Below are 15,310 nucleotides of genomic sequence, written 5' to 3'. Positions count from 1 at the left end.
TGCTTGACTTCTACACAAGTTTTCCCTCAGGAAATAAATTTAAATTTTTTATCCAAAAAACAATCAAGCAAGTATGCTCAATAAAAGATAGTCTTTAGAAGACACTGACTAAGATCCATTTTGATAACTTAAAGAAGTCTGAACTCCTTATGAAAAAAGTTACACTATGCAGTTATGAACTAACTTTCAGGGGCAAACCGTGATTATCTATATACAGATGAAGTGGTTGAAAGTTCAAAAAAATGATCATCCTACTACCACCATAGGAAGCACTACTTACAAATCCAACCATACCCACATGACTGATAACACTTTGCTCCAGTGAGCATGAATTTGTGCAGACAAATATGTAGCCTGAATTGGAACCAAACCCATCTGGGTAATACAAAGGTGATTTTTCCCCCATTTTTATTTAGTTGTACCAGCACTAGCAGCAGTTCTTTTCACCACACAAAGCAGCTTCTCAAGAAACATATGCACTACACAGCATACATTAGATGACAATGCAATAAACATTTATAAATTTTGTCATAGTAAAACCCTACCATCGCCTCCTTGTCACAGACATAATAATAAATAGTATCTCTTTGAATCCTGCATTTTATTGCTGTTATATTCTAACTAGAATTTTTAAATAGTATTTTTAAGAAGTGATTCAGAAACAAAGTGTCATCTTTGATACTGTAAGTATAGAAAAACATCACTACATTACTACTTTTTTTTTTGTCACACACTGACTCAAGGACTCAACCCTGTTGTGCACAGCCACAATATACATCTTATGAGCACTTTTATGCTGCTAGTATGCAAGTGTTTCATATCATACCTTGAAAAATTTAGTTCGGTCCCACTGTGGCTTTTAGCCACTGAATATATAAAAATCAATTTTATTATTCATCATGAAGTCCCTCTAGAAACCAGGAAAAGAAATCCATAGATAGATAGCATGAAGAATTCCCACACAAAAGAAGTAGAAAAATAAATATTACTATAAATTGGAAAAAAAACCACGGTAAAGATTGCTCTTGGACCTGAAGAAGAGAAGATCCCAAGTCACTCTGACCACAGCACAGCCTGTTTTAAGGAACGGCTGCTGTTTGCCGCAAAGTTACTGTGCCACATATTTCCTATCTATAGTCCTACTAAAGGAAACAGTATATTAGCCTTTGCTAAATACAGATGAAATTGAAAGTCAGTTCCTTGTCTATTGTATTACTATTTTATAAGCTAAAGTGTGTTTTAATAGTTTTTTTTTCTTTAAAGTAAGGGGTTGTGGGTTTTTTCCAACAATAAGGACACTATTGCAACACAGCCATAATCAAAATAAAGCCTTCATATGATAAAGCAATAGCTAGTTTGGCCAGTACCACATGTTGGTCCTACCAACAAAAGCAAAAATAAAGTTATTTTATTTCTTAGCACAGAAGAGAAAACACAGGTAGGGAACAAACCTGGATTCTGTCACGGCTCACAGATCAACAAAACCTGTAAGGTCTACTATTCTCTACTGTAGGTAAAAATAACAGTATTTCAAGTTGAAATAGGAAGTTCCACTTATTAGTCACCTACTGGAACACATGCGTGCTGATATACAGAGAAACCTTGGTTTCAAGCTCCCTCAGGTGGAAAAAAGTAGGTTTTTTCTAGTTCTGAATCATTTAAGTATCACCAGAAGAATAAAAAGAAAACATTCAGAACATAAAGTGTAGATTTCTAAAACAAACAAATAAATAAATAAATAAAAATGCCTTCTGAGCACATATTTGTATTAACAATCCTGCTTTTTCTGGTACAGAATGCAACAAGTAAGAGAAAATTAATATTACCTTACGTTAACTGCCTGACCAATATTAGTCATAGCTGATGTCATTATTTCAGTAGTAAGGCTTTCAGCAAAACTCACTCCATCTTGTCCAATACCACTGTCAGCTGTCAGACTTGTGTAACTCAGCTCTCCTGCTTTCTCTACAGCTGCAGTAGCCCCGTCGTCAGAAAACACTGTCTTCTGTTCTACATCAACGTGAATTTTAGGAATATCAAGCTGAAACACTCTTGATTTTTGACAGGCACCACCCAATCCAGAATGAAGAAAATGCCTCACTGGAACAGAGGATTCTTGCGCGGGTAGATGATGAGACGTACTTTCTGTACAGTACCGATGTTCCTTCATACTGCAGCATCTACAGACAGTTCCAGAAAAAGGAGACAGTTTCTCAGTATAGGAGAGCCTATCCCCGTTTTTTCTGTTTTCAGCCACATGGAGAACAGCCGACTCTAAACTCATTTCTAGAGTATCATCTGCTACTTTCCTAGCATATTGTTCTATAGCTTGAATTATGCCTTCACTGTAGCCATTTTCATTTAAACTGCCTGTACTATGATACAGTTTATGATCTGGCGAGAAAGGAAGAAACGTCCTAGAAAATCTTGTTTTAATAAGATCCCCTGTGACTTCATCAAATTCAGTCTTTTTATATAGACAGGAATCTGTTAGAGACTTTGGCAAACATGCTCCCGACATTTTTAATTTCTTCCTGACATCACAAGTGATACTGCGAGCAAGGGATTCTGAAAAATCCAACAACTCTGTACATTCTGTTCTCTGTGTGCCGATACTCCTTTTGTACGTTTGGTCTTCACAGTGATGAATGCCGCTTCTCACTTGCTGTACTGCATCTTTATTCACTGCTTTGATCAGCTCCAGCTTACCATTTACCGGTGCATTTTGCCCAGGAAATGTCTTTTTGTTGTATTTCAGTTTGGTTTTTCTAGCAGCTTGCTGTAAGCCTGATTTGATAGACCTGTAAGCAAGTCTGCTAGCATACTGATCCATTAACAGTTCAGCATTACCACCTTCTCTTTTCAAAACTCGAATAATATGATCTGCGTATTCGTCAGTCACACTTTCACAGCTTGGGTATTTGGAGGTCAAACCTGTCATGCCTGAACCTTGTGGTAAAGCAAGTACAGATGAATCTCTCTCCCCGGGCCACTGGTCCTGCACTGGACCGCACCGTTCTTTTGAATTATAATCTTTATCGCCTTTTCTCAGATAAATGCAATCCACCTGACAGTTAACCCGTTTCAACCTCAACAGTTTACAATGCCTTGATTTCACTATTTTCTTGGCCTCATTGATTACTTTTCCTGCCATATCACCTGCATAATTCCATAAAGAATTGCACATCTCTTCTGGGATATTTATAAATGCAGTATATCCACCTCTTTTGTTTTGCATACCTAACTGAACCTGTCTTTCGTTCATTTTACCATCTAAGTGGGAAGCAGCCATTTCAGTCGCTATTGAAATTATACGGCTAGCTAAGCAATCTGCATACTGAATTGTTTTTTCTGAACGCTCCTCTTTCTCAACAGGCATTTCAGAATGATCTTCATCTTCACTACTTTCAACTTCTTCAGAAAGTGACCGCATGAGTTTCAACATAAATTCCTCATTTTCCAAAGAGTCATGTTCAGTTTCAGACAAACCTGTAACAGATGGATTGTACGGTGTAGAAGGTGGTGTTGCAGGTGCAAATTCCTTTGCCAATTCTCCCTTGAGCTTCTTCGATAGTTTTCTTAGGTTTCTTTCAGAACTACCTTGACATGGTACTAAAGGAGTTGGTGGGGGTGTATCAGGCATTACACAGGTATTTCCATCTTTGAGACTTGATTTATCTTCCATCTGCAAAGCATCTTCACTGCCAAACATCACTGAAGAAAAGCTATTTGCATGCAGAAAACAATCGGCCTGCTTGTAAGTTAAAGGTCCTGATGATGGTTTCTCAGTATCGTGGGTTTTTGAGGGCTTGTTTAAGTATGTTATTGAGCAGCTTCCCGTGTCAGTAAAGTCCTCTAGAACATGCCTACCAAAAGTCACAGTGGAACAAGGCGGTGGCGATTTTGAAGAAAACCTGTGTCCTTTTTGATCCTGCCAACAATCTTTAGATTCTGAAAAACACTGAACAGAATGAGTTGGAGTAAAAAGAAATTTACATGGATTATTCAAAGGCATCTGTTGTTGTTCCACAATTACAGAAACATTACTTGGTTTCTCAGCCTCTTGCTTCTTTATCACACATTGTTCTTTTCTACTGATATCTGCGTAAGTCTGTGGGCTCAAATTACATGCTACATTCTCACTAGTGTTGCACAACACAGTTTTACTTTCATCCACTGATTGTTTTATGACATACTTGGCCAAGTGATCTGCAAACATATTCTTGGGGAAATCTTCGCAAATGCTTTGCACATAAGGTTTTTTATCTATTATTTTTCTTGTTAAAAAATCTGTATATTCTTCTACTGCTTTTGTTACTCTAGATGAGGTTATGGCTTCATAAGCTTCATTTACTATCATATCTACCATAGTTCCAGAGAAAGTATTAATGCCTTTCGACCCACTTGTTAATTCTGAATTATTGTTCATTCCAGACCTGTTATTTGTTTGTTTGGTATCATTTTGGTTATGCAAGAGTGATGGCGTACTTTCAGTACCTTGACTATGATCTGAAGTCAGGTATATATTTCTGAAAGCGACTTCCTCCTCTCTCTTTCTGCTTGTGAAAAATGGATGAGTTGAGTCTTTGTATACTTTCATATTGTCATCAGAATTCGGAGCATTGGATACTTTTGCTTCATAAGCATCAGAGGAAACCTGATGCTGACAAAGAGCTTTTCCAGCTAAGGGCACAGGTACTGAACTTACAACACCAGAGGTGCAAAATAGAGCTTGCTGTACGGTATATTCCTTCTTGGAATCTTGAATTGGCTTCAGTGCTACCTTATCATTAAAATCAGGAAAAACCGTAGAAGTCCGTGTTGACTCTAACATACTTTCTGCACTCACATATTTAATGTTGTCCATGGAAACACTAATGGCTGCTTGTGTTGTGAAGGTCACATCAACCTGAGATAGTTCAATAAAAGCCTCCTGAATGACAGATTCAGACAAATCTCTGGCATAGGATCTTACCACTTTGTCTTCATAATCAAATGAAGAAGGCTGTGCAGCTATAGGTGTTGATGGATATGAAAACTGGCATACTTCCATGATTCCTTCAAACACAAGTTCTTCAGCAAGGTCTGCCGCAAACCGTGCGACAGTGTTGGTAAATATTTGTTTCTTTACCTGCCGCAGTTCTTTCAAAGCGCCAGTTATAGCTTCGCTCACCAAAAGGTTTGCTATCCCATTAATGGCACGCTCCTTCAGGGAGATCGCTCTACGTCTTCCAATCTCATAAAAAGCCATTTGAAAGACCGAAGAAGTCAACCTAGCAGCCAAATGACAAAGTGCATTGGTGCATGAAGAAACACCTTTTTGCAGGTCTTTAAATGCACTGCCAAAACTTTTTTCAACTAATTCAGTTGCAAATTTTTGAATGCTATCTCTAATCATTAATGACTTATGTTTAGATTTGGCTTGTTTATCTGGCTCCTTACTAGTTTTCATTTTGAGATCTGCAGCTTGACTTTTTTTCTCTTTCAAAGCAATCCCTTTGTGTTTTAAATTATTTCCTACACATACTTGTTCTGATGAGGACTCAGAATGAAAAACAGAACCCAGTATTTCAAATGAAACACTATCAGCATATGCTGAATAACTATTATAAACCGCATCATGGTGATTTTGACCTGTCCCATCTCCACCAAGACTAATTCGACATAAACATTCAGAAGAACCACAGCTCCCTAGTGGACTGAAAGCCGATGATCTAATAGGGCTGAACAAGCCTCCATTCTCTTCCCCTGATGTTTTAACTGGGCGAGGAGAATCCGGAACATCAAAGACGCTGCTATATGGTGATTCTGGTTTACGAGGAGTTGGTTTCTTTACATTGGCTGGGAGAGTGGGACGATCAAACTTGAATTTCTGAGGATTCATTGTAATGCTTGCAGAAGACATTTTTTCATGTGCAGTCCTCCTTTTCTGGGAGGGATTCCCTAGGATGGGATCCCTAATAACTTTACAAGAGTTTTCCAAGGCTTGTTCCAGCTCATCGAACTGATCAAAACTATCAAAAAACTCACTCACTTCTGAGTCTGAATCCTCTACACCATCTTTCACTACCGGAATTTTTGGCAGCTGAAGTTTTGCCTTCAAGCTTTTTTGATAGCCTTCTTCATCTAAGAAGATGATGGGGCTTGGGCTGGAGCAATCTGACTCAGAGGATTCAGCTGGAGAGGAAGAAAACAATGTTTTACATAAAAGGTTAACACCTTGATCAGAAGGATTATATGGCTTATAGAAACTCTTTTGTATCCAAGGATCAGAAATTGAGGTTGTAACTGAATTTTTTACTGAGGACAGTTCCTTAAGTCCGAAAATATCAATCAAAGTAGAAGATCTGGCAGACGACTTTCGACGTGCAGAACCCACAAGGATCTTTGAATCAACAGCTTCTAAACATTGAGCAGGGATGGTCTGTGAAGCAGCATCTCGATGGTTTCGAGAAGTAAAGCTGCATGCACCTGGAAAGAAGAAAAAAAAAAAAAAAAAAAAAAGAAGATTGCTTCAAAACCAAGAATTCCCACAGAACTACAGAAAACTGAGGACAGATTTTGATGGCAACTGCTGGGCTTTGTTACAGTTGCAAAATGCTAGCTGATCTTTCATGATTAAAGCAATCTTTCATTTTTTTCAAATCCTATTATACTAATCTAATCACTGACAAACTCATGTATTTTTAAAGCACACGAAGTAGAACAAGATACTATTTGATCTGCATCCGACACCAAGATTAGAATCTTTGGTTTATGGGTTGATAAACTGTTGTGAAAAGAAGAGTAAAAAAATTAAATTTTCAATTGCATAATATTATTATTTATTTACATTTACTTTCTCATTAAATCCTGACAGCCTAAATTTCAAGTAACAATTTCTACAAGTCAACAGCATGCAAGAACTTACCAGCACTTTGTGTCTTTGAAGGCTCATCTTCATCTAAGTGTTCAAAAGCAGTGACAAAATCATCCTCAATTGAAGAAACTGACTGATTAGTGTCATCATCTTCTCCATGGGATGTCTCTGTTTGATGTTTTTGCGATAGGTTTATTTCCACTGCATATCTTATGCCTGTGGTATACTTGCTCAGCAAGGTAAATATATAATCAACTTTGATCCTTGGGAATGAAGGAGACAGTCTCATCACACAAAACACTTCAGGAAGTTGATTCTTGAAAAAGAGAGCAACAAGAAAACAAACATAACAATCTTAGAATGACTTCAACTGTCAGGAGTAGCAAGGGATTCCTTCAATGCATTTTTACAAAGAGTACACAATTTACAAATCTTTTAAAGATATGAAAATGAATGGAACAGTTTCTGTAGAGTGATAGTTAAAATCACTTACTCATTTTCATAACTCCTGCATTCTGAAGAAATCATTGAAATAAAACAAAGAAAAGGTTGTGTAATACAACCCTGATAATATGTAGTCAAGAATCTATTAAAGAATGCATATTAAAAATCTCTAGAGGAAGACAGTATTTCAAAGCATGTTTACGTTGAATACTACTCCAATTTATAGGATATTTGTTTCTTTAAGGTATTTTTTACCTTACATGCCACATAATTAAATTTAACATATATGATTAATTGATATGGCTTTAAGTAGTTTGCTTTAACAACATTTATAATTGGAAATAATATAATTAAGATAATAATAATATTGGAAATAATACTGAAATAAAAATAAGGAAAATTACATCATTAACAGCATTTATAAATGTAAACATTTTTTTAGTAAGAAAAGAGCCCACTGAGTTTTACGAACGCCTGACATTCTCATAATTTTTGGCACCTCTGTTTCAAGAGGAAAAGTCTGCTGAGGATGAAAGCAATATCTGAGAAGAGCACAGACAGGTAACTTGGCAAGTTTCATCTTTCCAAACTGGCAGTGAAAGGCACTATAGCCTAGCAGAAGCATGGGATCAGCACCATAATTAAATATTTGTTAAATATATTCTGTTAATAATACAGCACTTGAAAGCACCAAGTTTGAGATTTTCTAAGATTTATTTTAAAGAAACTGCAGAAATACAACAACATTAATACTCCTGTGGCTACGATGGCCCAAAACCAAAAGCAAGGCGTGATATGACTAAACTCTTTATGAGGCCAAATATAATGCTTCTGTAACTAAGACATGCAAGAAGACACAAAATTTTTTACCTGATGTTTCATGATGTAAGGTTTTGCCAAGGTTTTCTTCACATCTTTTAGAAATATAACCTCATTTTCTTTTAGTTTGCACAACTGGAGTGATTTCAGAACATCTGGAAGCTCTACAGAAACAGCTGCCAACTCCTGATTTAAATATACAAACACATTGAGAATATAAAGTGAAAAAAATCACAAGTAAACGTTAATGGTTTTGATCTCATATCCCCTCTAAATAGTAACAGCTGCTAATTTTGGTAAAGCTGCTCTTTTCTCCCCTATTTCTTGCCGCATCCCTCACTTACTCTCTAACTGTGGTGTAAAGCTCATGTAAACAAACTTTAATTCAGTCTGCACTCATCTCCAGCTCACTCTTCTACCAAAAGAAATTCCACTGTTTCTCAGGGGCCAAGAGAGTCTTAAAAGTCACAGAGGAGAATCCTGTAAGCACTGAAAAGCAGCTGCACATCCTACAAGGTACACAACTACAAAGAGAACACTGAACTCAGCTAATAATAATGGTTCTCAGAGGATCTCTACATGCTCTTAGTGTGCTTTATTGCAATGGTGTTTTAGCCCCCTATTACAAAAACAGGGACAAGGCACTTCTTTAAGCATGATCTTGGATAACTTTTAGATTTAACTAATACAGAAAAGGCCTATGAAAGATCTATGGGGTTTTTTTTAAATAGTGTAAACACTAGTGATCCAAAGCAAGTCTCCATAAACCTATTCAGCCCAGTTTTCTCTAAATTCCACCTGACTCTAGACCATCAAATAGTTCTTACTCATACTTGAAAGAATGTCTAGCACTATTATCATTTAATTAATTAGCAACATTGATACAACTCTGAATACAAATGGATTCAGAGTATCTGTTATTCATTTTTAAACATCAGCAAACTATTACAGCAATCTCTGTCTACTAAGATCTAGACAAAGTAGAAGTGTGGAATTGCACTGTAAAGATGTATGTTATGGATTATACTTGTGTAAATTGCGCAGGAAGATTAAATCCTTAACTTCTTAAAATGGCACAGCACAACCACACTAGTTTGTTACACTTCCCCTTTTAAAACAGTATTTCCTCATCTAACTCTCCAGAATATCTTAAGGCATAACCATAATACCGACTCCTGGTCCCTCACCAGCAATTCACAGCTAGCAGTCAATTCAGTAAAGTTTTAGCTTTGCAGATGACACTTGTACCATATTAATAAGCACAACTCTACTAAGGAGAAGGTTACAAACCAAAATACTGATACACAAAGGTTTTTAACAAGAACAAAAAAGCCCACCCCAAACCCACAACCAACCAAATCCCTCTCACCCTCCAACCACGCTCCACACAAAACAAATGCCCCCCCACTTTAAGTAAGATGTTCCAGATCACTCTAATACAAAGGCTGACCCAGGTAGTATTTTAAATACATATAAAACACTGATGAACATATTAAAATATTTATTTTCTACCTTTCAACAATATTTAAAACTTAGGTTTTTAAATGCTCAGGATACATGTATTTCATTTCTCAAACACCAAAATTCCTTCATCTAAAAAACTAGGTACTACTTAGAAGAAATCACCGGTGCTGAAGAACATTATTTTCCGATATAGATAGATACATACTGTACCTGCAAATGAGCAGTACCCATCTCTTCAGCAAAACCTATAAATGTAATCTGTAAAATAAATACATGAATATACTGAAGTACAGAAAAGAACTTACTCATTTTCTGCAGATATTAATGAGTTAAAAATTCAGCAGGCTTTACCGTAAAGCTTCAGTCTACTGCCACGAAAACCATACCTTAGGGTAGCATAGCAAAGAATAGTAACGCTATACTATTTGACTTGTAAAAGGTCAGATCAGACTCAAGAGCATATACAACATTTAAAACCCACTACACAGAAATTTTTCTAGTCGCCTATTGGCTGGTATACACTGAGCAACACATACAAGCCTCATTACATCTGTTAAAATAAACATGATTTTGCAAAGATCAGTGCTCATCTGTCCTTGCTTCAGGCTGGACACATATAAAACATTTCCAGTCTGAAATCTGTCCCTGCTAACAAACTGGGAAGCATTTGGATATACTGAAAAGAGCATAATGCCAGCACATTATACAATTTACCATGTAAATTGATTTAGCCTAAGGCCAAAACACAACAGATTACTTCAGCCACATGTTTGCATGCAATATCCAAGCAGACAAACCCCTAAAGTAAAAGAATTAAAATATTCAACCTCAAAAAAAAAGGTCTTGTCAGGCTCAGGAACCTGGAATATGTCAGAAATGTCAGCTTTACCTAAGGTTTTTGTGCTTGTGCACAGGGGAGATATTTTATCACATACTGCCCCTCTCTTCTGTCTCCACGTGTCTTGTATCATTCAACACGGACAGACCAAAGAGAGTCAGTATTCTGTCTTGCCTTCATTCTTCAGTGTCAGATCATGACTTATTTTGCAACCACTACTCAAACTTTGTTTCAGATTTCCTCAGTTCTCATTTAGTATTTCCCTAATGACAAATCAATAGGGTATCCGCATGCTCCAAAAAAAACCCAAGGCTACAGCTCATACTAATCTCAAGCCACAGCTCATGCTAAATTCTAGCAGCTACTCCCTGTTACTCTAAGGTAGTCAGTTGGTTCTCAAGCTTAAAACCAGCAAAGAACATCACTATGTTTATAATCATTTATTATTAACTGGTTCAGCTACTTGCTTGTGTATACACAGAATCTCTGAAATGGACAGAACTAGAAAAAAAAATGGCTAAAGAACAATTCTGTTTTGAACTGTACTTGAGTTCTGAGTATGTTATTTCAAAGTGTGACCAAAAAAGACCCCAAACTTTCTTTTAAACTGAAATCATACTAAAATATGAAAAATTCCGACTTGTTTATTTCAGAGGGCCTCATGCTGGGAAGCTACTGTGCCCCCAGAAAAGATCTTCCTGTTTACATCCACTTATCCTTATTTCAGTTATGACAACATCATAAATGAAACAATGCTTCACAGTAGCATTACAAATAGCTCCAGACAAATTACAGGTCTCCAGCACTGTATTCACTGTGTTAACTACGAAACGATCCTGTTTGAGCAACATACCCTTCAACTCCTACATCTTTTCTTCAACTCCTAAATCTTTTATCTGCACAATATCTGCAAGACACCCTTCAACTTCTACATCTTTTTATCTGTACAATACCTACAATATGAACTGAATTCCTCCACAGAAGAGGCGAAATAGCAAACAATTTAAAGGACTTAAAAAAAACCCCTAGTTCTCTGAAGAACATTTTGGGAGGCTTTAGGGTTTGTTGCTGTTGGGGTTTTTTTGGTAGTTTGGGTTTGGTTTTTTTAATGGGTGTTTGCTCTTTTGTCTTCTTACATGCCCCTTCCTCTTCCTCAAGATAATGATTCCAATCCTTTCCTCCTCCCACGGGATAACTCATTGTACAAGACAGGGCAGTGTGCAGGAGTCACAGCTTCACACAAATGAAGGCCAGCCAGCCCGTATGTACACTGACGGGCCAGCAGACTCCTGTCAAAGAGACCACACCACTGCCAAGTCTGCCTACTTTTGCATCAGTGACCACACTGATTTGGATTTCTTTACTGTGCCCAAACTCCAGTTTTCACAGAAAAATAATCACCTTTTAATACCTCAAACATGTCTGAAGTTAGTACACCAGTTCATAAGCTGTTGGGGAGTAGGCCAGGGAGATAGAAAGGCCAACAGTCGGCAACACAAGTCTTTTCTTTAAACTAAAAATAGTGTATGAGACACTGTATTTGAAGGTTATCATAACCCACGGGTACAGAGGAAACGAACTAAAATGGTACAGGAAAACCTAAATCCTGGTTTTCGTAAGTCTGAGTAATTATCTATGCAGTCCTAATAATGTTCTTTTAACGTTATTCTGCATATAGGTGTCTTTCCCTGTATTTTTGTAAGAAAAAAAATACCTGTTCTGTGGCAGGATATTGACCCTCTTACATTTCAACCACAGGGCTCTTAATTGCTTGAACTAATAAGGTACCTAAATATAGTCAGCTATTTTTCTCCATAGGGACCATTATTACAGGCATATAAAACACATTGCCAGCTATTTGTCAGGTATTTGCTACAAGACAAGAAGAAAGGAGCGGGGCGGGGGGGAGGACACAACGTTTGAGGGGTTTGTAGATTCTAGAGTATGGTCTGTCCAAACAGACACAGACAAGGGTTTGCCCACTCCTCCACTCCTTAGCTCTTCTTCCTTACCTCTAATCTGTCACAGCTCTTCACCTTTCACAAATTCAGCTTCTTGCCTGCTCCCCAAACATTCCATATGGTCACAACCTCACCATCCAGCCAGTCCCAAAAACCCTGGTGTTGTGTTATCCAGGCAATCCTAACTCATCTCTGCTGGTCACACAATCTGCCTCTTCCCTTCTTCCTGCTACTCGTTACCCAATTCATCAGTCTTCGCTAACCACTTCCCAAGTCTTTTTTGCTTTATTTTTCCTTATCTCACCTCCTCTGCCTGGCCAGTTCAGGTCATCCTTTCCTCCTCTAAGCTCCTTGTCAAGCCTGCCAACTACTACTTAGCAGTCTTGTAAGACACTTAATACAAGATACATAGTACACATCGTTTCTTACTTTTTCCTCTTCCTTTTAGAGAAGCTGCTGTTAGTCTTGTAACTCAAATAGCTCTAGTCATTCCTCCTCACAACTTGAGATTTACCTAGACAGTCCTGCATTCTGTCCAGGTCTACTTCTTTTATCTCCAGACCTTGTCCAGCTTTTGGCCCCTCTGTATTAATGTAAAAGAAGTCTAGATCTGCAATATTAAGGCTTCACCTTTTAGTGCTGAGCACAGGGCAAACAAGAGTAATCACTTTAACTTTTATCTTCAGACCTGGATCAGAATGTTCTGCTACTTTGTTAGGATACCATCCATACAACCTCGATCACAGGAGTGCTCACAAATGGAGTACACCCAGTTATACAATTCTTACAAAATCATCTATCTACACATTTTGGTTTTTTAGTTTCACAAATCCTACAAAGCAGAGAAATGTCATCTTGAAATATCACAGGTCTTTTCAAGATTACAGTGACTGAATTCAAGAATGACAATAGAGGGTACAGATTTTACGGCCAGTAACTTGCAGCATTGTTCACATTTACTATTCCGCAACTTTGCATACTGCTTCAAGCTAAATCATTTTCTCTCATAGCCACAAAATATACATAAATGGTCAGGTTATGCCAAACCTCAATAAAATTATCTTGTTCTTCCCGATTTAGACATCCCTCTGCTGATACATTGCATAACTCTTTTCTGCTGTGTAGCAGTGACTTCATAGAGTGCAGTACACCTTCACCAAAACTCTGAAAAACAATGAAAAAAATATAAGAAAAAAATGCATTTTCAGTTTTGGATACAGGGTCCGTCCATCAATCCCCTGCCCCCCAGTAGGTTTCCCTACTCTAAGTACTACTTCAAATTACTTTTTATATAAATCACCAAGTTTGAAGTTTAAATTTAGTTCAGGACATGGAACTGAAACAGTTAAGTTGTTTTCTTCAAGCAGTACTTTTGTTAGAAAAGAAGTTGACCATTCTGTATTAAAAAAAAGAAGAGATGAGAACATGCAGACTTGGAAAAAAGAAACAGATGAATCCAAGAAAAAATCCAAGCCCCATCTATTCCTTCCATCAAAGCCTGTATAGGGAACTTTTCCATCAGCTTTTCCTTAGAAAGGACGAAAAGCAAATTTAGCCATGAAAAGTAAAGGAGGTGGCTTCAAAAGTCAGAGGGGAAGAAAAATAAACAAAAAAAAAAAAAACAGGAAGAAGACAAAAAAAAAAAACAACAAGAAAATCCACACACATCTTCCTTTCCCATTCCTTGAACAATATGAAACAACTGTAACTTAATCCCATGTAAATACTTCTTGCAACACTTCTTATATTTACACTTATGGTGACATGCAAGCACCCACAGATGGCTAAAAAAGGCTTAAGCATCTAAAACTTTCTCCAAGTGTAACAAAGTGCAGCAGAACAAAAGAATTATCATCTCTGGTATCTGAAGGCAAATAAAACAAGATGACAGAACAACAACAGAAACTGGTTCATTCAGCTTGTAAAAAAGACAGCATCCTCTAACTTGTTTTAGAAAGTTAGCAACCTTTTTTTATTATTATTATTTTAAACCTGTCATCTTCTCTAGCAAGTAGTTAAGAAGACAAATAAGATCACAATACGGTTATAAATTGTTAATCCAGTTACTTACTCTATGTGATTGCCCTGTTAAAAATGAAGTGAGAAATCAGTTTGTTCAACTTATGACAAGTTATTTCAAATTTGCATAGCTTCTTAAACAATAGCAGAAGTGCTAGATAGCCAAATTTAGTCAGAGAATGTTTTGCATTTCTGATACTCCCACAGCAAGAACAATCCCTTTATGGTAAAAAGTGAACTTGCGTATTACAGTTAAACCTCAATAAAGATTTATGGGCTTTTTGCTGGAGAAAAAATGGTATCAAGTACTACTACATGGGAAGCCAAATTATTATAGCATGGCCAGTGTCACCATGCTTGTGCTCACAGCAATACAAAATTAGGCAAGCATTTCTAGAATGAAGAGACAAAAGCAAAATAGAAACTTCCACTTCAGGATCCTTGAGATTACCAAAATATATTTCAGAATGATAGCAAACAAGGCTCAGACTACCACTCTGACAGCCAAGGCCAAGTGACATTAAAGCTATCAAAACAGTAATTTTTATGGAAAAGTAACAGCTGAACTATTTTAAAATGCGTTTGAAGCAGTCATTGGATCATTTGAAATAAATTAATGAAGTGTTCCTCTAATTTTCACTTTCATCTACTACTTTGCCCCCACGTTTAGTTGCAATTTACCTCCACACATTCGTAATATATCTTTGTACTTCCAAAAGTATGCTGACAGTGTCTTTCTCTTTGATTCTCTGGATCTTCCAAATTGGTGGCTGTGATACCAATATTGCTCAAAGACTCTTCCCCAGTAATTCCTCCATTCATCTCATACAATAGTCACTTGTGAAGTCAAGCAAGCATGTTGAAATGTCTCATATTCAGCTTCTACAATAATTTAATGAGTCACAG

At 37.1% G+C, this 15,310-nt stretch overlaps 1 protein-coding gene across 3 annotated transcripts in view; it reads right to left on the bottom strand.

The window, feature by feature from the left end:
• Positions 1-15,310, bottom strand: part of AKAP11 (A-kinase anchoring protein 11) — a 46,889-nt gene that overhangs the window by 19,157 nt on the left and 12,422 nt on the right. For all 3 annotated transcript variants that reach the window (XM_069802644.1, XM_069802645.1, XM_069802646.1), the window contains exons 3-7: positions 13,433-13,549; positions 9,797-9,844; positions 8,174-8,308; positions 6,911-7,175; positions 1,827-6,471 (exon numbers count right to left, since the gene is read on the bottom strand). In XM_069802644.1, the coding sequence (XP_069658745.1) occupies positions 1,827-6,471; positions 6,911-7,175; positions 8,174-8,308; positions 9,797-9,844; positions 13,433-13,549 (5,210 nt within the window). The remainder of the gene's footprint in view (positions 1-1,826; positions 6,472-6,910; positions 7,176-8,173; positions 8,309-9,796; positions 9,845-13,432; positions 13,550-15,310) is intronic.

This window comes from Haliaeetus albicilla, chromosome 15, assembly GCF_947461875.1.
Source record: "Haliaeetus albicilla chromosome 15, bHalAlb1.1, whole genome shotgun sequence".
Taxonomy (NCBI): domain Eukaryota; kingdom Metazoa; phylum Chordata; class Aves; order Accipitriformes; family Accipitridae; genus Haliaeetus; species Haliaeetus albicilla.
The sequence above is the reverse complement of the archived record's forward strand: the minus strand, read 5'-3'. Positions and strand labels throughout refer to the sequence as shown.